This window comes from Dermacentor silvarum, chromosome 1, assembly GCF_013339745.2.
Source record: "Dermacentor silvarum isolate Dsil-2018 chromosome 1, BIME_Dsil_1.4, whole genome shotgun sequence".
Lineage (NCBI taxonomy): Eukaryota > Metazoa > Arthropoda > Arachnida > Ixodida > Ixodidae > Dermacentor > Dermacentor silvarum.
In genome coordinates this window covers 76,492,810-76,513,257 of record NC_051154.1, presented here as the reverse complement: position 1 = coordinate 76,513,257, position 20,448 = coordinate 76,492,810, and the positions used below count along the sequence as shown (strand labels likewise).

The 20,448-nt window shown below is 40.6% G+C and overlaps 1 protein-coding gene across 1 annotated transcript in view; it reads right to left on the bottom strand.

The window, feature by feature from the left end:
- LOC119466553 (C-Maf-inducing protein) overlaps positions 1-19,575 on the bottom strand; it is a 57,242-nt gene extending 37,667 nt beyond the window's left edge. Inside the window, exons 1-8 of the mRNA XM_037727079.2 lie at positions 18,731-19,575; positions 13,103-13,282; positions 11,806-11,877; positions 9,458-9,547; positions 9,274-9,381; positions 6,701-6,781; positions 6,514-6,617; positions 3,725-3,826 (exon numbers count right to left, since the gene is read on the bottom strand). Of these exons, the coding sequence (XP_037583007.1) occupies positions 3,725-3,826; positions 6,514-6,617; positions 6,701-6,781; positions 9,274-9,381; positions 9,458-9,547; positions 11,806-11,877; positions 13,103-13,282; positions 18,731-19,177 (1,184 nt within the window). The 5' untranslated portion in view covers positions 19,178-19,575. The remainder of the gene's footprint in view (positions 1-3,724; positions 3,827-6,513; positions 6,618-6,700; positions 6,782-9,273; positions 9,382-9,457; positions 9,548-11,805; positions 11,878-13,102; positions 13,283-18,730) is intronic.
- Positions 19,576-20,448: the final 873 nt, after the last annotated feature.

Below are 20,448 nucleotides of genomic sequence, written 5' to 3'. Positions count from 1 at the left end.
ACAGGTACGACAATGACCGAATGTTTTGCGCATTCTCGAAACCAAACACCGCCTGGTGTCGCTCTAGAGGTGCTGCACCTTTCCATGGCTTCCACAAAAAATTCTTACTGCGCTGCCCTTGGCTTCCACCAAAACTGATTTTTTTTGCGTTGCTCTATGGTGGCTGCCACCGCAGTAGTTGAGGAGTATTCCCGCACTGCAGAGTTTACTTTTGCGTGCTCACTTGCTTGCTTCATAAGCAGCATTCTCGAGAACCGTGTTTTTGGGCTTCCCTGGCCTCAGGAAAAGTCATGCTATGTTGTTTCTTATCACTCAAGGCATTACCGGCTCTCCTGTAGGTGTGCACTTACTTTCTTTCAAGGCGGGAGCTCGCAAACAGGCGATTCTGTTACGCATCTCTTTTGTGAGATGCATGGAAACTGACAGAATCTCTTCTGGCGAACTTAAAATTGATTACTGCAAGTTTCTCACTCGCTTCATTTCTCTAATAGGTGCGCACCACTAAGTTTGCTTGCGGGCGCTCACATGGGACGCTTCACTTTTTCTATGGCCTTGTGTTCTCGAGCCGTATTTTCTAATGATCCACTTCATTTTCCCGTCTTATGGCCCTTTGCCATTGGTTTGGTCATGGCTCGGAGGCTGCCACGTTGGCGTCTTTGCTGGAATCGCACACTCGGCACGAAACATGAGAAAAGTGAAATGGAATGTTTCAAAATAAGGACCCTAGTTGTGTCTAACCTAGTAAACCATCAAAATAAGCTTTGTGACCTTTAACACATTTATTAAAATTTAATTATGCTAGTTTATCCATGCATACAACAATAAATCCTGTATAAACTGCACACATTAAAAAATGTTGCTTTATTGTCAATAAAAAACTATTTGCTTATATTTTCTCGAATTAGGTCACCTGAAGAATTGAAATCTGCAATAAGTAAATGTGAACCTGGGGGGACGCATTTCCCGAAAAAATGTGACCATCAAAGTTAACATGTGAGAGCAAGAGCAGACAATTTTTAGCAACCTTTCAGGCCAGCTTACAGCATTTTTTGTACAAAATCGGGTGAAAAATGCCATTAGAATGCCACTGGTTCCTTTCTTTTCTCTCTAGTGACAGCAATAATTGATGCTCTTCATATTTCAACAAGTTCAGTTACATACTTTTTTGGTGTTTCATTTAAAGGAAGTCCACAATAATTCAAGTGTTCCACCTCAATAAAATTTAAGGCCAGAAATATCGAACGTACATTAGTTATGTGCACCAAAACATCTGTCATGAGCCTTTTGAGAACGAGTGATTGAAGAAAATTTTAGCTTGATGCCAACATACTCTAAACAAACCAACCAAATGAGTCCAGGATCAGCACGGGAGAGCAAAATTAAAAACTTTTGAATAAAAAATTGAACATTGTCTTATTTTATTCAGTTTTCATATCAAATAATCGCTATTTGCAAATGCAAATGCCATATTTACACGAATATAGGTCAAACACGAATATGAGTCGACGCCTATATATTGAACTCGCAGAGAAATAAAAAAAATAATTTGAATATACGTCAACTCATATCTATTTACAAAAACAAAAAGCATCGAACATGACACACTTTTATTCATTGTGAGCGTGGCTATTAAATCTCGCTAGTCTATTCCACAAGCTGCATCCTCGGAACTGCCAGAGAAGTCATCCTAGTCGAATACTTCGCTAGCATCGTCAGCACACCAAACATTGTCCTCGGTGCTGTCGAATGCATCGGATATGCAGCATTTCTTAAACCTAGTCTGGAGTACTACTGCTAGCTTTGTTCTCTAATATAGGTCAAGACTCCTTGGTCACAAACATAGGTTCATAGCTCATTGTGGGAAACATTTTCCAAGGAAAGAACTAAAATTTTGACCTCTAATCAAATAAATATGGTATTTTTTAATAGATTTAAAATATTCCAAATCACCAATTGTGCATGATCAAACATAAGGAGTAAAATGGGCAATAAATCACATCCCCGCAACCATATTTACTGTAAACATAAAACACAGCAAGTTATGCAGTGGAGCATGCTACGTCGCTAAGGGAGCCAGACTGAATGGTTGCTAAACTGCGACCATTCATACTTACTGAAGATTTCAGAGTCTGTGCTTTTATTAAACAATGCAATGTAATGACAGAAACTTGTTAATGTTGTGAATACAACATTAAAAGCAAAAATGGTTGTTCATTTTTTCAAAACTATTCGAAAAGTATTTTATATATTCGATTCTGGCACTATTCGATTCAGTTTCAGCCACTAATTTGCCCACCCCTAGAAAAAAGAGAAAGAGAAACGGGGTGGGAAAGGCAGGGAGGTTAACCCGAAAAGATTCTGGTTTGCTATCCTGCACTGGGGAAAGGGGAAGCGAAAGGCGGAAAGAATAGGGGAGAGAAAAAGCAGCATTTCTTAAACCTAGTCTGGAGTACTACTGCTAGCTTTGTTCCCTAATATAGGTCAAGACTTCTTGGTCACAAACATAGGTTCATAGCTCATTGTGGGAAACATTTTCCAAGAAAAAACTAAAATTTTGACACCCCTAGAAGACAGTAATAAGAGATCAAGTTGTTGAATATATAGTTCTACTGACTCTGTATGTCACTAATTTACAAGCCAAAACCAAGAACAGTAGTTTCGTTTTGACTCGGTGTACGCGTTGGCCGCAAGGTCGCCATCCATGATTGTATCGACAGCCACCGCGGTTTCATCCGCAGCGGTTGCGGCAAACAATTTCATTTTGACTTGGTGCAAAGATGTTGAGGATGAAGAGCACCAGCTACATCAGGATGGACGGACGAAGACCAGCTCACTGGCGAAAAAATAATCAGGATGTGCGCACAGCAGTGGCGCACCGACGAGGGGGGTTTTGGGTGTAGTAACACACCCCTGAGGCCGAGTTACCCCCCCACACGTCCAGCCCCATCAGTCCAATGTGTACCTTCAGTGCTCTGTTCACATTGTCATTACAATTCAGGAGGTGGCTTGAGGTCAAATTTTCCTGATTAACAAAAGCACTCTATCCCTGTCTTGTATTTATTCATTCACTCTTAAATTACTTTGAGTAAAACAATAAAGAAACAAACATTGCCATCATCCTTGGTGTCATTATATCATAATAATTATTAGGCCTTTTATTTGCTGTTGGATTTCTCTGGCTAAAGCAAGGAAATTGCATATTATGCAGAGTGCTTGCTTCCCCCCACCACCACAAAAATTAACCCCCCCCCCCCCCCCGGCAGAGATCCTGGGTGCGCTACTGGCGCACGGTAGTGAAAAGCGTGTCTCAGATGAAGACGCGAGCTGCAGCCGCGCTGCAAAGGAAGTCGCGAGGCCTTTGCTGCTCCGAGCGCTAATCAGTCAAGAGATGACGAGAATGGCAGCTTCCGCATTGCTTTTGTGCAAAACAGAAACAGAATTTGTTGATTCATTCAGTAAATAAAAGCAGGTTGACATAGTAAGCATTTGTCTATTGTTTTCTTCATAACCTCAGTAATTCGACGTTCGGACATTTTTTCCGGACCCGTGAAATAGGAATTAACGAGGTTTTACAGTATTCATATCATGCCTCTTGTCTATATCACTGAAGTGCATCTACTCACAAACGAAACAATACATAAACAAGCACCTCGGCATGAAATAACACAACCCATTAAATTTATCCACATGACAAAAAAATTATCAATAAACAAAGAAGACTCACTTTCGGCGAGCCTCAAACAAGGCAAACACACCAGCCAGCACCGTAGCCACCAAGTTTGGCAGAACACGAGGATGTGGACAAGTGCTTCCTTCACCATGCACACTGTGCAAGAGACAAAGTTCAGTGTGGTGCATTTGTGAGGCAACGAAGCCTCCGCTAAAATTAAGCACTGCCCACTCAACAGAAAGGTGACAATCTTGTAGCGTTAAACAGTAATATGTGAGCTGTTGTTGTCATTATGGAACCATGATAAGAATGCCGCAAACACCACATGACATTGCACCAGCTCACGACTAAAGCATGCTGCCTAGAAAATCACCAACAAAAGCGCAGCTGCTGATAAAGTAACGATATCGATGGAGCATGCTGCACATAGACAGCAGCATTAGATGCACTGTTGCACTCAACAAGCATTATGCCCCGTGTTTCTGCTACAGTAATCTTGGATCGTTTAAAATAGGAGACGGAGGCAAAACGATAATTTTTAATGACCACGCTTTATAGCAACGGCAGACATTGGAATGGACTGAATAGATTAGTAATTAACAGTATTTTTAATTAGCTGTCTCGTTACTGACTTTAAGGGAGCATGTCGTATCTGCACAATCCAAGTTGAACAGTACTCAAAGCCGAAACTTTTGCACCAAACTTGCCGCCTTGGACCAATTTTGAGAAAAATGACTCAAAACGTGCCATTAACCCTTTCAGATGCTGTGCACACAATTGTGTACACCAGGATAGTGCATCAACAGCAAGAGCACTGATGAAAGTAATGATATTTCAAATGTGTCCCATATATCTTGAAACACTTATGATTGGAATGGTGCTGCAATTTTGGATAACATGCGCAAAATGTTTTATTAAAATGAGCGGGAAGGTTGGGTGTTTATGCTTGGTGTCACAGTATGTTGTTGCATGTAGTGGGTTCACTTCTTCAACTGTTTTTCACAATGTAATGCACCAGGCATAATTTTCAAGCAGCTGGATAAGTGCTTTTCACGCTTTTCAATACACGAAATAGTTGATCTTCTCATATTTGATCTACCTGTAGTGAGTTTTCGCATGGAGTCCACATTTTGTAAACTTGAGAAAACACACTAAAGAATTGAAAATTTTTAATCTTTTCTGCGGCTGTTCACTTTCCATGATTCTGAAGATGCAAGAAATGTGGTGAAAGTAAATTTTCAATCAACAGGATAAAGTGGCGTCTGAAAGGATTAAATGTATTGCTGTTCCAGTTAATTTTTTTTTTGCGCTGCATTTTTGCACAGGGCAAAAATATATCAACTGGAACAGTAATTGTGAACAGTAATTGTGGGACACCACACAGAGCACTTTGTGGTGTGTGTTTCTCTTCTGTGCGTCTCGTCAAAATGTTGCACAATCCAACCTCTAGTAAACAGTAATTTATTTTGGCACAGATTGGGGCACTTATTTCTATAAACTGGTGCAAGGCACATGAGCTTCTTGCGAAACGAATGCTTTGAGTGCTGGTTGACCAACTCTAAAATTAAAACATGCCCCCTAAAGACATATCATAAAAGATGAGTGAAATTTTTGTAATTATAACTCAATTATCACACAAATTCTGATGTCAACAACTGCTACGAAGCTTGGCATCACTTTGTCTCAAATCCCATATTTTCCATAATCTGTGACAGTCATTCCATAAACTTGTGGCATTTTGTATGGATTACGTTGCAACAGCTGTTACAAAAAGATGGTTCTGTTCTTCAGCAAATGGGGTTAGACATTCCTTCACTGATGCATTATCTGCACTGATGCATAATCTGCACTGATGAATGAATGGCATCAATGCAGATAACTTGCTGTTTCAGAGGGAACTTGTGGTAAACCACTGCCTTGCATGTTCCCTGCGACTTCACAAATGTATGCCTTCAAATTGATGCTGAGATAGGAGTCGTGACCTACAGATGTCCTTTTCAAACTTATGTTTTACCAACCTAGGAAATTCACCTGCACTAAATTTAGAATTTACGAAAACCAACGGCACAGAATATGACCCCAGGTTAATACTATGGTCACAAAGCCAAATAGGAATCTTTAAGCTGCAGCATTGATCCAAGCACTGCGATGCACTACTTGTGCGTGCTGTCATAAGTGCATCAATGTGTGCCATGGCACAGGAAGCAAGGAGGAGAAAACACCCCTGTGCTCATCTTTATTCTAAAAATGCCAACCAGGCACCAACATCCTAATAAAATGCTAATGTTTCAAAGGCAGGGTCACATTGTAAATGCAATCACACAGTTTGAACTTATCTAGTGAAACCTTAAAAGTAAGCAAAATTTATCATGTGGTGATAAATAATTATTAAGCGACATATCTGACACACCCAAGGCAACTCTAGGAAGCTGCAAATCTTGCAGCACAGTTCTTGAGTTTCCAATTTACTTTGGCAGTGTTGATTTGTGGTTGGTTTTATGTGTCAGCTAATTCTGGCACAGAACATCCTGTGTGTACAAGACTGGAACAATTGATTCCCATGCCACACTCCTGCTCAGCTATGTAATTTTCATTCATCAAGAAAATTTTGCACTCCAAAGTTGCACTGTTGGCTATAAAAAAAACATTAGTCTAGGGCTCTGGATTAATTTAGAACACCTGGATTTCTTCAGCATTAATGTAAATCTCACCAAACAAGCATTTTTGCATTGGCACCCGCATTGGAATGCAGACGCAGCAGCTCAGAATCTAACCGGCATCCTTGTGCTCAGCAGCGGCATTTGTCCTTTTGAGCAGATGGCACACAACTTAACATAACTAACCTTCGAACAAATTCCTGCACAGCCTCCAATCCAGAGTTCTGACAGTTCAACGACTGAATGTACTCCTGGACAAGCATACGTGTCATTGGGTACTTGCCAAAATCCTGCAGACAAAAAGCAATAAAAGATTAGAATACCATAAATAAATTCCCAATAGAAAACAAAATAACCAGAATATGCGAATTACCATGTTGCGTTTCAGTATTCGCTGAACCACAGGAGTGTACATCTCAAAAACCAACTTTGATCGAGGACATTCTCTACAGTGCTGCAAAGACAAAGTGGTGCAGGAAAGGACAAATCAGATGATACATGACGGCAGAAACTTGGGAAAACTACGGCTCTCATTAAAAAAAAAACAGTAAATAATGTTGCAGAGAGCATCTCAGAAGCGTACATTGTTCAGCAGGTTGTTACGTGTTACGTGTTAGTTAACTAAGCCAAGCGCATAAAAAGATGAAAACAAGTTTACTGTCCAGACTCACTCTGTCTTCGTCTCATTTTGTGCTCAACATTACTTACTTCAAAGAGCACTAACACACTGTGGCAGCAATTTAAAGTGCATAGACCAAAGTCACCCATGCTTTGGCAGCACAAGTACCTCGGAAGGTACTTTTTTTCTGTGATATTACAGCATCATAGTAACTATGCATACGGTAAAAGTCAGTTTACAGCAAAAAAAAAAAAAAAAAAAAAAGCCCTGGCCCACGACTAAGAGACTATAAAATGTTAGCCTCTCAATGGCAAAAAGCCCCAATAAAGTAAACAGCCATAGCTAATAAACTGCGGATAGTAAACGACAGCAACCTCGTTGATAGCACTGTTGATCTTCAAAAACACTTGGCAAGCACTTGGTTGAAATCCAAGTGCTTGCTGTACCATAAACGTAAATCCACTGTACCATCAACATAGCAGCAGTTTTCAGAATGATCTTTGAGTGGCTGCCACATGCCAGCTACTGTTTCCAGTTTGCCTGCTTCCCATCCCCAGCAATAACTCGTATAGATCCATGCAGTGGATTTACTCAAGAGTTACTTTCCGGGCAAGTTGGTACAAACTTGTGAATGAACAGGAAATCAGCACAACAGATGTGTACACAAGAGAAGAAATGTAAAACACGAGGGCTGGCCCCAGCGCTCGCCCTGTCTTCTTCTTCCCTAGAACATGCGTGTTTCGCTGGTTTCCTGTTCGTTTACTCATCAAACAGGTTGGGTTAGAAAAACATCAGCAAGTGGATGCTGAAATGAATGAATGCTGATGAAGCATGGCATAGGACTAACAAAATATAACTTCAGTATATTTATTTTTAGCAGCTGGATCATAACTTTATGCACAGCCTATCACTGTCTATGATAGGATAAAGCACTGCAGTTATCAAATAAGGAAACCATATCTGCTATTGCCGTAGTCAAACAATGAAAGCTTTATCTTGCCTAACTCTTCACCTACCATGGACTAGCTGGGCTCGTCCACATTGTTTATACTGCTCCTCCCGAGGAAGCAAGACTTCTTAAAGGCAAGCTGTATCTGATTATTTTTGTTTCTTAAGGGGGGAGTTACATTTCAGACCAAAAATGTATTTAAATCTTTGTTCTCCAAGTTGTGATGCTGAAAAAATTGTAGCTAGATGTAATTTTATGCACTTATTTCGAATGTATATAATCGTTAATCTCATTTGGTTTATTTTATGGAAATTTTCTTTACTTAATTTTCCAGAAAATTTTTCTAAAAATCAGTTCCTCAGATTTCGTTAAAACAGAGTTGCAATGAAAAAGACTTAAAAAAAAATATATGCAGACATACACATACTTTTCTGTGTGTGAACTTTCAAATCTTGCGTGCCTGGTTATAGAGTAGACCGAGCAATAAAGTTGGTCTTATTGTATTTCTTAAATTATGCAGAAGCTACTGCTACCCCGTTTAGTGAAATCCAACAAACAGATTTTTCGCAAACTTTTCTGAACATTTGCATAAAATTACGACCAAATGAGATAAACATAAATAGACCTCATGTATGAAATAAGCACATAAAATTACATTTATCCTAAATGTTTTCAGCACTGTAACTCGAAGAATAAAGATGTTTGGTCTAAGACCCAATTAACTTAAATTCTTACCATAATTTAGAAGGAATTGTTACAAAAGACCAATATCTTTACACCTCCTAAGCGATTCTTTTTTACCCAGGTAGCCTAAGTACATTGTGCAATTGATATAAGCACAATGAGACTTCCTAATGGATACACTGAATAATGTAAAGGTGGCTTTACATCATTTCCATTTTAGGACCCCATGTGTGGGGTCAATGCTTCAAATGGGTTTCACCCCCTTTGCCCAGCCAGTACTGGGGCTCTTGATGGTTAAATTGACCTGAATACCACCTTCTATTGCTCTGCATACAGTAAGTTTGCCAATATAGCAAAGAAATAGCTCACTCCTGGCTGGTTCACTACGAGATATACTAGCTTATCTAGGTTTATAGCCTAGAGCCAAGCATTTATCTATGTAAAAAGTTGTACTCTCATGTGAGAAAAAAAAAAAAAAAGCTTTTGGGATAAAATGAAATAAATGCATGAGTAATAAGGAAAGTATAGCACTTCACCACAGCTCACTGACACCAATGTTTTTATTTTACTGTTGAGCTTCCTCGCAAAAACTTGAGGCACAAGGAATCTATTTCTGGTGTTTTGAAGTAGCTGGGATGAAAACATGTAAAAAGACAAACTACACAAAAAGATAAGCTTTTGTGGAGACTCTCACCTTACAAAAATATTCACATATCTCAGGAGTAGGTGTAGTTCTCTCCAGCAGAGGAAGAACTGCATTGATGACAGCCTCGACATCTTTTCCAGAAAGCCATTCTTTGCTCTGCAATTTAAAAGAATGAGTGAAAAGGAGTGAAAAAAGTGCAGTGGGCATTACTTGTTCTGGACAGAATTCTTACCTGGACAAGGAACTTGGATATAATTTCTAGAGGACGTTGGTAGATGTTTTTGTCTTGCAGAGGGGTTGTTAGTGTAAGTTCAACCAAGTTCTGGAGCAAAAGTACAGAAGCGAGGTTCATTAAGTGCAAATTAAATTTCTATAGGAGGTCGCAATATCATTAATGCTAGTCAGCCCACCTTATAGGAGGCTCCAAATTACATTTCGCTTTAAACTTAAAAAAAAAAAAAAAAAACTGGAGCGATTTTTTTTCAATAAAATAATCTCACGACAAAAAATGCACTCGATCAATATCCTGTAAACCATACAACGACAGTAACCGGTATTTCCACATCATGGACACCAGGAAATCTATGAAAATTGATTTCTTGGCTGTATCCCACAGAAACAGTGCCTTTCATTAGGTGCTGCAGGTTATCTGCATAAATAAGTATGTTGTACCCACCAGTGTTACCAAATATTTTCGAAGCGTGTTGCTAAAGTGAGAAAAAAGGTTGCTATCTTTCCGCTATACATTGTTACAAAGTTGCTAAAATTGCTGCTAGAACTATAGCGCACATTTTTAATGATGCAGGCATTTTGGAACACTGTAATGCAAGCTAACATGATGGAAATCATCTACAGAGACATTTTACATTTGTCTAGGGTCCGTGCAAGTGAAGAATAAACAGTGAATTTACCAGCAGTATGTAGATGGCTTTTATTATACAAATATATTTAAAGGCTCTAATGCTCTTATGTACCCACTAATAATAGGAGGTCTCACTCTAGGACCTCCTGATGCTGTATATAATATGTAAGCCCGTTTTTTGTACATGCAATAACAAACAATAGACTAGAACTTGAGAACAGAAGATGGAAGGTTTAATTCTGCATTTACCTTCAGTTTGTACGGTTAAAAAGACCGTATGATTCAAAAGAACACAAGCAACCAGATTTTTCTAGACCGAAAAGGCACTTGGTCCACATTATCCCTGATCTACATAAAACCCTGTGAAGTATTCATTGGTCTGAAAGCCGTGAGAAACAGAAAGCAGTGCGTTCATATTCGTGTGAACAAGCCCAGCTGCTCTGATATCTATGCCTATCTACATACATCAATTGAAAGCATTTAGTGAAACTGCCGTACCCGTAGCGTTTAGACTCACTCAAACTGGCTTCGTAAAAAATAATAAAAAATAATTTCGTGAGCTAAGTGAAGCCTTTGTGACCACTGCACTGCGAGTCACCAGCACAACAAGAAGACTACCGATGCGAAGGCAACCGGTCCCTCATCATGGTCACGAAGCCTGCACATCATACAGCCAATTTCAGCTGCTTACAGGCGACAGATATGAGGTAAACCCTTTTCAGAGCAGGAGGGAAGGAATGAAAGTGTTACTGGTGTCAACTGTAACAAATGTGACTTAAAGAATGGCTAACAATGCAGTAAGCATAGGAGCTTTCTGAATAAATAAGCGCATTTCAGAAGGCCATTCTTGAAGCAACTATCCTACTGTTGAAGTTGCTAAAATGTGACAAATCGTTTAAGTCATGTTGCTAAAAAAGTTGCTGGTCGCTCAATATAATTTTTTTTCCCTAAAACAGACAACAGACGTGTTTGCCAGCAGTTCAGAAAATGCCTATAAATTATGAGTGAAACAAGGTAGAAATTAGGAAAATTAAACCAGAATAGGCTTGTAGATAACGATAGAAATTCTGGTAGAAAAAAATATACTGGTAGAAATTTGTTCAGTAAAGTTTTGTGAAAAAGAATGATCAGTGGGGAAAATGGAAACTGAAGATCAATTCCATTTTTCGCAGCCAAATTGCCAGACATGCAGCATAACCCCTATGATTAGGATGTCACAATTGCTAAGAATGAAGACGTGGCACGAGCAAAAGAACTGCACCAGGGCCAATCGAAAGAAAGGCTTAAAGCTCAGAGGACACGTATGCTCACCGGCACACACAAACTGGTTTCTACACACCTATGCTCCTGCCAGAGATGGTATGAGGGAGCAATGGTGCACAGGGGCGGAAGCAGCACAGACATCTATATTGTTCAGATGTGGGCACACACACTAAACATGACTGACAAGAGACAAATCTAAGGCCTTCACAACCTCTCAAAGCTAAACAGGGTCTGTCAGCGGATACATCAGCCACATCAGCCGGTGCTAACATTCACAGAGATGTAAACAATACAAAAAAAGCTGCTTACTTATATTCTTGTCTACACTGCCTGAGATCTTAATAAGAGTTTCATGTTTGTCACTTGAGGATTACTTCACTTTGGTATTACAATATTAAAATAGCTGGCTTACAAGTGTGAAGTTGTACCAACAGCAATAACCTGGATTATCTCACCTTCAGTTCTTTAGTCACAACTTCTATCCTTCGTGATGTCATAAGAATCTTTTCATGCTTCAGTAGGCTTTTCTGTTAAAATGATAAAACATGGTGATTTGATTGCACAAGAAGCAACACTGCCCACAATGTGACATACCACACCCGGCTAACCTTCTATACATGTTCATCTTTCCATGTTGTAACCAACAGCAATGGTGACTGAACAGTTTTCATCTACCTTTTTTTCTGAAGGGGACAAAAATATGTAAAGCAACTCATTCTACATGTCTAGCTGTTCAGGAGGCATATATTTCTACTCTGATAAAATAAGCACAGCCATTTATGATAAATGGCATACAATGAATAATCCTAGAGTTTCTTGTTAGCAATTTTCAGAGCTTTTCACAAATGTGTAACAGCCGTACCCCATGTTATTCCTCCAAACTTTCAACTTAAAATTGCAACAAATATTGTGGGGATTTACCCATGTACCCATGTACAATCAATACCCCTAACCCTAAGAGTGAAGAACATCTCATTGCCTATAAGGAAAATAACAAGCCCTTTTTATCTGTGCCGAGTATAACCTATGTTAGTGCACTTTTTCATGTACCGGTGCTAAAAATATTAGCCTATGAAATCTTACAATAGTTTCATTTAGTGAAGATAAACAAGTTAACTTTTCGAAGAAACCTTTTGATAAATACATTTCCCATTCTTATCAAAGTAATGGTGGCACTTGGAGACATTGAGCAAAACAAAGAAGAAAAATTTCACCATTACACAAGTCTGATATGATATTTGAAAGCCTTCTTGATTGAGCTAGCTCTGTCCATACCGAGGACAGTAAAAAAAAAAACTGCAAAATGTTTGCCAATATCATGTTGATGAAAATAGCATGTTAAATTTACTGGGAACAATAAATATTGTTCAGCATAATGCAGCAATAACCAAGTAACGTCAGAAACAATAGTTTCCCAAATAGAATTTAAACAGGATGACGGAATTAGTCACATCGGCATAATTCTGATACATTAGGTAAATCTCTCAAAAAGACTATATTTAACAGCCACAACAACCAAAATCTGGTTAGTGACAGTTTGATGAAATGTAAGCATTTTACCCCAAGGACACCTAAAATGTGTTCAATTTCTCACCAATACACCCTAGTGTCTGGGTTATAGATTCACAACTGTCACTAGTGGTTATGCCATCAATTCCATAACTTAATCATGCACACAATTTATTACCCAAGATTTATTACTGCAAATTGAAGCAGTAAATCAAGAGAGAATTACAGCACCGAGGTACTTACTTTCCAGAGGATAGAGTGTAGCCACTGATCACGTAAGTATCCATTGGCCGCCTGGAGCAGAAGGGAGCCCTCAGGAATGACCACACGGAGGCAGAACTTGTGACTAGGGTCCCATCGACACAGGGAATACACATCTTCCATAGAGCTGTAGCTAACTGGCTGCTCCATGAAGCCACTAGGCTGCAATGAATATTAACAGCACAATCAGGAAGAGCTACCAGGCCAGACTTATTAACAGTGGAGCTGTTTAAGCCGAGCGTTAGTCCATAACATGCAAACAGAAAATGTGTGCCGATCCTGGCAGTAGTGCAGAAAGGGTCCAAGCGCAATGGCACATACCCCTGTGAACTAGCAAAGCTGAACCTGGCTAACTCTAGCTAAGCATGGTTGGGACTACTTAAGCTTAGTCATCGATAGCCAATCGATAGCCAATCAACAGCTAATCGATAATCGACAAATAATCAATGAATTTCGGAAAATGCTAGGGATGACTTAATAGTGCTTAGCCTAGCCCAAATACGTGGCCAATACCTTGCAATAGTCAATTGATAGCCAATCAATAGATAATCGATAATCAATCAATAATAAATAAAGTCCGCAAAATACTGGGGATGACTTGGTAGTGCTTAGCCTTGCCCAAAAGCCAGGACTAGCTAAGTGCCCATCAGCTCCGCTGTCTCAAAGAGCATTGCACCTCGAGTGCAAGCTACGCTAAGTTTTTTTTAACCACTGCAATATCACTGCTGCTTTTAATGGCAGTTGGAACAATGCAACCAACTTGAAAAAAACTGTAATACCAATACCAAGAATCTTCCTTTGGTATTGATATTAGTTTCGTAAAGCTGACTACAAATACATATTTTGTTTTAAAAGAACCTGTTAGTGGGTTAGATGGTTAAACATAGTTATGTAAGGGAGCTGTTAGCAAAAAGCTGACACAAAAGAAAGCTAAAGCAACAAAAATATACAACATCAGGCTGAAGTCTTACTAAAAATTTGTTGGTTTTACCAGCCATGTGTGAGGAAGATGATCTTCACCTCAAATTCAGCTTACTCAAAAACTGCAAACAGAGGCACTGCTTTACTTTGCTTTGCTTGGTTTGAAACCAGCATTCCACCAGTCATGTCCACATCACATGCATGACGGCTGCCACCATAGCTTAATTGGTAGAGCATCACACGCATCACAAGGAGGTTATGTGGGTTCAGCTCCCACTGGTGGCAAGTTGTCTTCCCTTCCACTATCATTTTCCTTTTCCCTAATTATTTTTACATTTGATTACCCAAAACAGACAGGCGCAAATATGAGGTGCATGATGCTACATAGTGGTGATCAAATTCCACACACGATCATGGCGTTCACAATTGTGCAAGCCAAAATAGTGCATCAAAAGCAAAAGCACGACGAATATTTAAAATGTGTCAGATACATCCTGAAACATTTATGATTGGGCCTGCGCTGCAAGTTTAAATAATATGTATAAAGTGTTTCAGTAAAACCAGTTGGAATGTAGATGGCTGGGTGTTTTCTCACGGTCCCATTCTGCCGTCATGTAGCGGGTTCACTTCCTTGTTAAAACGATGTTTTACAACAGGCATATTTTTCCACATGGCTGGATAAGCTCTTTCTAAGTATGCTAGACATGAAATAGTTAATGTCGAACATATTTGATTTGATTTGATTTATTTATTGGTTTACATCAAGATGATGCGGGATCTTATGTTCGTGTAGAGAGTTCTTGCATGGAGACCAGATTCTGTAAACGTGACGAAACTCATTAAAGAACTGAAAATTCCCAATCCAATCTGCAGCTGCACGGGGTTTTTGACTGCAAATGCAAGAAATGTGGTGAAACTAAATATTAAATGGAAAGAATTGGTGCTGCATGGTACAAGATTGCAACCATTTCATTCATAATCATTTTTGGAACTGATATCTTGAAACTGGTGCTACTGCCAGAATTTCTGTTAAGTGGTTGGCTTAACTTCTGTATATGTAATATGAGCACTAAATATGCTGATTAAAAGCTATTTATATAAAGGTTAAATAAAGCGCATGTTGACCAATGAACCATTTCCACACTTTCGTAAAGTTGGCTGCCCCTGCAAATCTTCGTGAACCCTCAAAACCTCTCACATCCACAGACATTTGTACCTGAAACCACGGTGTGCTTGAAACATGGAGTGCTCATGGTAAAATCTGCTGCAGCTTTCAAGTCGCCCTACCCATTCATTATTTCTTTTTTCTCCGATTACTATTCCGAGAAATTTGGTACTGTTTCTCAACTCCGCACTGGGCACCGGGGTCCACAGGACAGTGCTGCAGCTATTGTTCCATTTAGAAGGGCTCCCATACGCAAGGCAGCACTCCCCCCCCCCACAAGTGAGGTTTCAGAACTCAAAGCATAAGCCATTGTCCAAGGTGAGATGGCATTCACCTTTCACTTTTGAGAATAAATACTCAAGAGGGCCTATGAACAGGAGTTTTTGGGGTGTCTCAGCTGCACAGGGCTACTAACTTACAGGGATGTGGGAACAGTCCAATATAGTACAATTTTTACTGCTGTTTTAAACTCAGGCTGGCCAAGTTATCATCTTATCCCACATCAAAAAGAAGTACAATGCAACAAAAAATGCACTACCAGCTTTCTTCTGTGGCATTATTCCCCACATGCAACACACTTGGAACACTGCAGAGCTACATGTACAGTCGCGAGAAAAAGTTTGGAGACCACGACATCAGCAAAAAATTTAAATATATTCAAGCACAGCTCCGCAGCCTCCAATTGGCTTAATATGTTGTATTGGTCAAACGTGTGCACGTAGGCGTGTGCTCTTGATTTCAGCCGGAATGCCCAGGCTGCGTAGAAAAAAATTAAATCGTGGCACCTTTGGTCCACAAACTTTTGCTTGCGACTGTACATCCACAGATTTGTATACTTACATGCAAAGGTAAGCACGGCGTGAGACTGTGCAACAGTGCCTTGTTTTCATGCTGTAGCCAGGGGCTTAAGACATCTAGCAGCAATTTAATCACTATACTTCTCACATATTTCACTTTCGATAAAATCAGGTCATGCATATTGTGACCACTTTTACACAATGTTGGTTGTGGCAATTTTCTTGAGCTAGTGACACACAAAACCAGTTTCTAGGCTTTAAATTACAATGGCAATTTTTCAGTTACTCAATTGCGCTATCAAAAAGATAAAGTGGAGTGTCTGATCCTGATTACCACTGAAAATTCAGAAAAAAACTTCAAGATTGTTTATCATTTCGTTTTCTTACAGACTAAAAAAACAACAACTTCAGACATAAAAAAAAAGTTACAATCGGCTGTCCACGGAATGTCCAAATACAGAGGAGGTCTGACATTACTGCACATACAGAACTTTCATTTACAACATACACAGCACATTTTATGACATACTGGGAGTTCTTGCATATTTCTGTACATGATCAGCACAAATATATTACATTGTTGCCACTAGGGGTAGTCCCTTGCAATGCCCCCGTCAGGCACTTTGCAGTATTCATGTAGTGCATGCAACAGCGAGTCGGGGAATGAATTTTTCCAATAAGAGCTTGACAACCTATCTTAAATGCTAAATAATACAGTGGAAATGTCTTATACCCCTGTCACACGGCACGTGTAATGGCATTCGCAGCGAATGAGATTACGTGTTAATGCCATTTTTGTTGCTTCTACACGGGCATAGTGAATGACATTCACTGCTAATGGCATTCGCCCATTGAATGAGTTTCCCGAACTCATTCACGCGCGACTTGTGTACTCTCGACGACAGTGGCTTGGCAAAAAATTACAAAATAGATAAGTTAAAACGAAATGTAATATATTTTCAGATAACCATCCAATGTTTACCATTGTATTCTTAACAATATAGTGAAAAGTTGTGAACAAGAAGCACGATTTGTAGGGTTTCGTTATCATAGCAGCCTGCTGATAAACATTGCCATCAATTGCGAATGCCATTTTGTTTACCCGTGTAGACCGGGAACCCAAGACGGCAATGACATTCGGTATGAATGTCATTTACTACAAATGACATTACATGTGCCGTGTGACAGGGGTATTACTTGATAGCTGGTAGAAGAGAAAAAAAATTATGACATATGCGTACCATACATGTTTGGTATATGATATGCAGAGCCCAGTGGCACACCGAAAGGGGGGGGGGGGGGGGGTTCAGGGGTTGTAGCCCCCTCCTGAGGCCGAGTTAACCCCCCCTTACGCGTCCAGCCCCACCAGTCCACGTCTACGTTCAGTGCTCTGTTCACATTGTCATTACAATTCAGGAGGTGGCTTGAGGTCGAATTCCCCCCCCCCCCCCCCCCTGAGTAACAAAAACACTCTATCATTGTCTTGTATTTATTCAACCACTCTTAAGTTACATTGAGTAAAACACTGAAGAAATAAACATAGTCAACATCCTTAGTGTCATTATTATTATAATTATTTGGCCTTTTATTTGCTGTTTGATTTCCCTGGCTAAAGCAAGAAAATTGCATTTTATGCCCAAAGTGCTTCCCCCCCCCCCCCCCCCCCCGCACCACACAAATTCAAGCAGAGATCCTGGGTGCACTACTGGCAGAGCCTCCCTCCATTATAGTTACACATGCGCAATATTAAATTAAACTCAATGCACCAGAAAAAGAAAAATGCAGTGTTCATTCTTATGCCAACAGCCTTAGTGCAATGCAGCAAAGCAAATTTAAAGGCCAGCCATTACAACTTGTCACGCAGCCAGAAGGCAACTCAGCACTCCAGTGCTAAGAGAGTATAAAATAGCAATAAATGCATGACAAGCACTCAACCACGCGCACACACATTCGTTCTGTTATTCACAATTGTAAGTTCAGCCAACCAATTCATGAAACTTTTTGCACAGCGAAAAAACAATAACGCATTCGTACAAAATGTCATTTTGTGTGTGGGTGTATGTGTCAGTGTATTTTCCCCCAAGCTTTGTACTGACATACAATGCCTGGTAACAAGAAAGCTCGATCATAAACATCTGACAAGAGTTGACGTTTTTGCACTTTATGAATGGCTGTAGTGCACTTTCGAGAAACAATGAATGCTCTTACGAATACACAAAATACGGAGGAACAATCACTGTAGATAATGTTTAGCTCTGTTCATTCATTCCGTAGTTAGCGCATTACAATTCACGGCAAGCACACGGCATGCGTTTCGCGCGAGTATATCCGGATGCCTGGCTGGTGATAAGGCACCCTCCGCCTTTATAGCACCGTTCTACGTCAGCAAGCTCATTCCATATACGAGATGTGAAAGTGTGAAAAGAAAAAAGAAAAAAAAAAAGGGGGGGGGGGGGGGGAGGGTATGTGAAACGTAGGCTTCCGCAACATTTGCAAATCACTGACAGAAGATTATACTCATAGAAGACTACGTCAACGCACTTGACATGCGGATATTTATTTTGGTGGCTGATCAAGGAAGGATGTCCTCACACAGAGGAAAAAAAGAGAGAGAGAGAGAAAGAAAAGCAACCAGTACAGTACATGTAACCAAGGGGTCCAATCTCCAAGCACATGCCAGATCGTGCAATGAGCAGGAAAACGTGCTAAATGTAGACAACGACATACCGTCTTCGATGACATCTCCGATGTGCCGAGGACAACTCTGTGCGTCTCCCAACGCCGAAGAAACTTCGAACTAAGGATTTTGCTAATGACAGTGCGGCTGTGGTTGAGCCTACAGAGCTGCACGTCGCCTTCGTGTGTTAGTTTGAACTTGGGTCCCTGGGCGCAACAAGCAGACGCAGCAGCAGCAGGCAGTGGCAACGCAGCGGGCGATCCCAGTGGCGAGCCCGGCCTCTCCGCGCTGGTTCCCGCAAGGGCTGAGCAGTCACTGCTGTCGCTCGATGTTGAGTCGACAGATGCCTGAGTGCCGCCCGTCGAGAACACATTGCGGACGAAGCCGGTATCAGCACTGGTGCCAGCTACGTCGCTGTAGCTCTGATCGTCTGGTGACAGAAATCGTCGCGAAACAGGGTCCGGGACGCTACGGCTGTTGTTCGGCCGCTCCTCCATCGCTGTCGGTATGCGCGGCTTCACTTGCAAGGCAGCCAACTAAGCCAGCGCGAAAACCGCATGCAGCTTAAGAGGCGACATGGGCGTACTAGGAGACATTGCGCCCATGATGGAAAGACTCCCCACGCAAAACCGTAGGAGCATTACTGACTGCGAACCGCACAAACAACTCGACACTAGTGTCTGCCCGGATCGACTGCTGCAACTTGCGACTCGTTAGAGCTCTACATCAGCCGGAGACGGAAAATCAATCACGAATTGACATTTAAGACAGTTCACGCTTAACCTTAAAATGACAGAACTATCCGCTATCGCGCTTCCTTCGCTTCCAGTAAAGAAACATGTTCTTAACGCCGCTGCAAGTTAACCCCCTCCGTCGCCATTGTATAACAGGAAGTGCCCTTGCTTGTCGCTGTAAAGCGAATGAGAAGGATATGACGTCCGTGCGTTGCCCTTAGTAACAGCCGCGATGCAGGCGAAACCGAAACACGCGGCTTAAGGCGAGTTGCACAACCAAGAAAACGCGCGTGCGAACGTGTGCTGCTAAAGTGTGCAACACTTTAGCAGTACACTTGCATGTCGCAAAGAGATTAGAGCACTAAATACCCTAGGCGTTTACGGTGACACACGTTTGATGCTGTGCAATTGAATCAATGCAATAACTTTCATTGCTACGCGTTCATTCTTTTTATATTTCCCCCCCTAAACGTTCGTTACACTGTTTTCGGAAAGGTACGTGACAAGCTAGCAGTGTCCTGCAAACGGCTTGAAGTTTCATGGTGTAGAATATTCAGCAACTAGCAGCAGTCGACCATTTTCCCTTGCAGTCTGTCCCTCAGCCCGTCATAGTTTTATTGTAACTCGATCGTCTAACTGCACTTATTGTAAAATGTGCAAATGTACTCTGATAATCTTTTTTTGCCATACTGTTTAAATTCTTATTATTATTTAACAAACAAGCGCACACGGGTACATATATATCCAGATATCAGTGTATATGCTTCAAATTTTATTGACAGTGACTTGAAGCTACACCGCAAGAAACTATAGCTATTTGAGTGATAAAGTTAAAATAATTGAGAGAGCAAAAAAAAAAAAAAAAAGACATGGACAAGACTACAGTGTACTATTCTAGTACACTGTAGACAAGACTAAGTACCCCACTAGTATACAGTGTTTTGCACTCTCTCAAGAAGGCGGCACAAGTATACCACATATAATTCCTTTCTTGCACATTCTTTTTCTTTAATATTATTAACCTTGCATTCAGT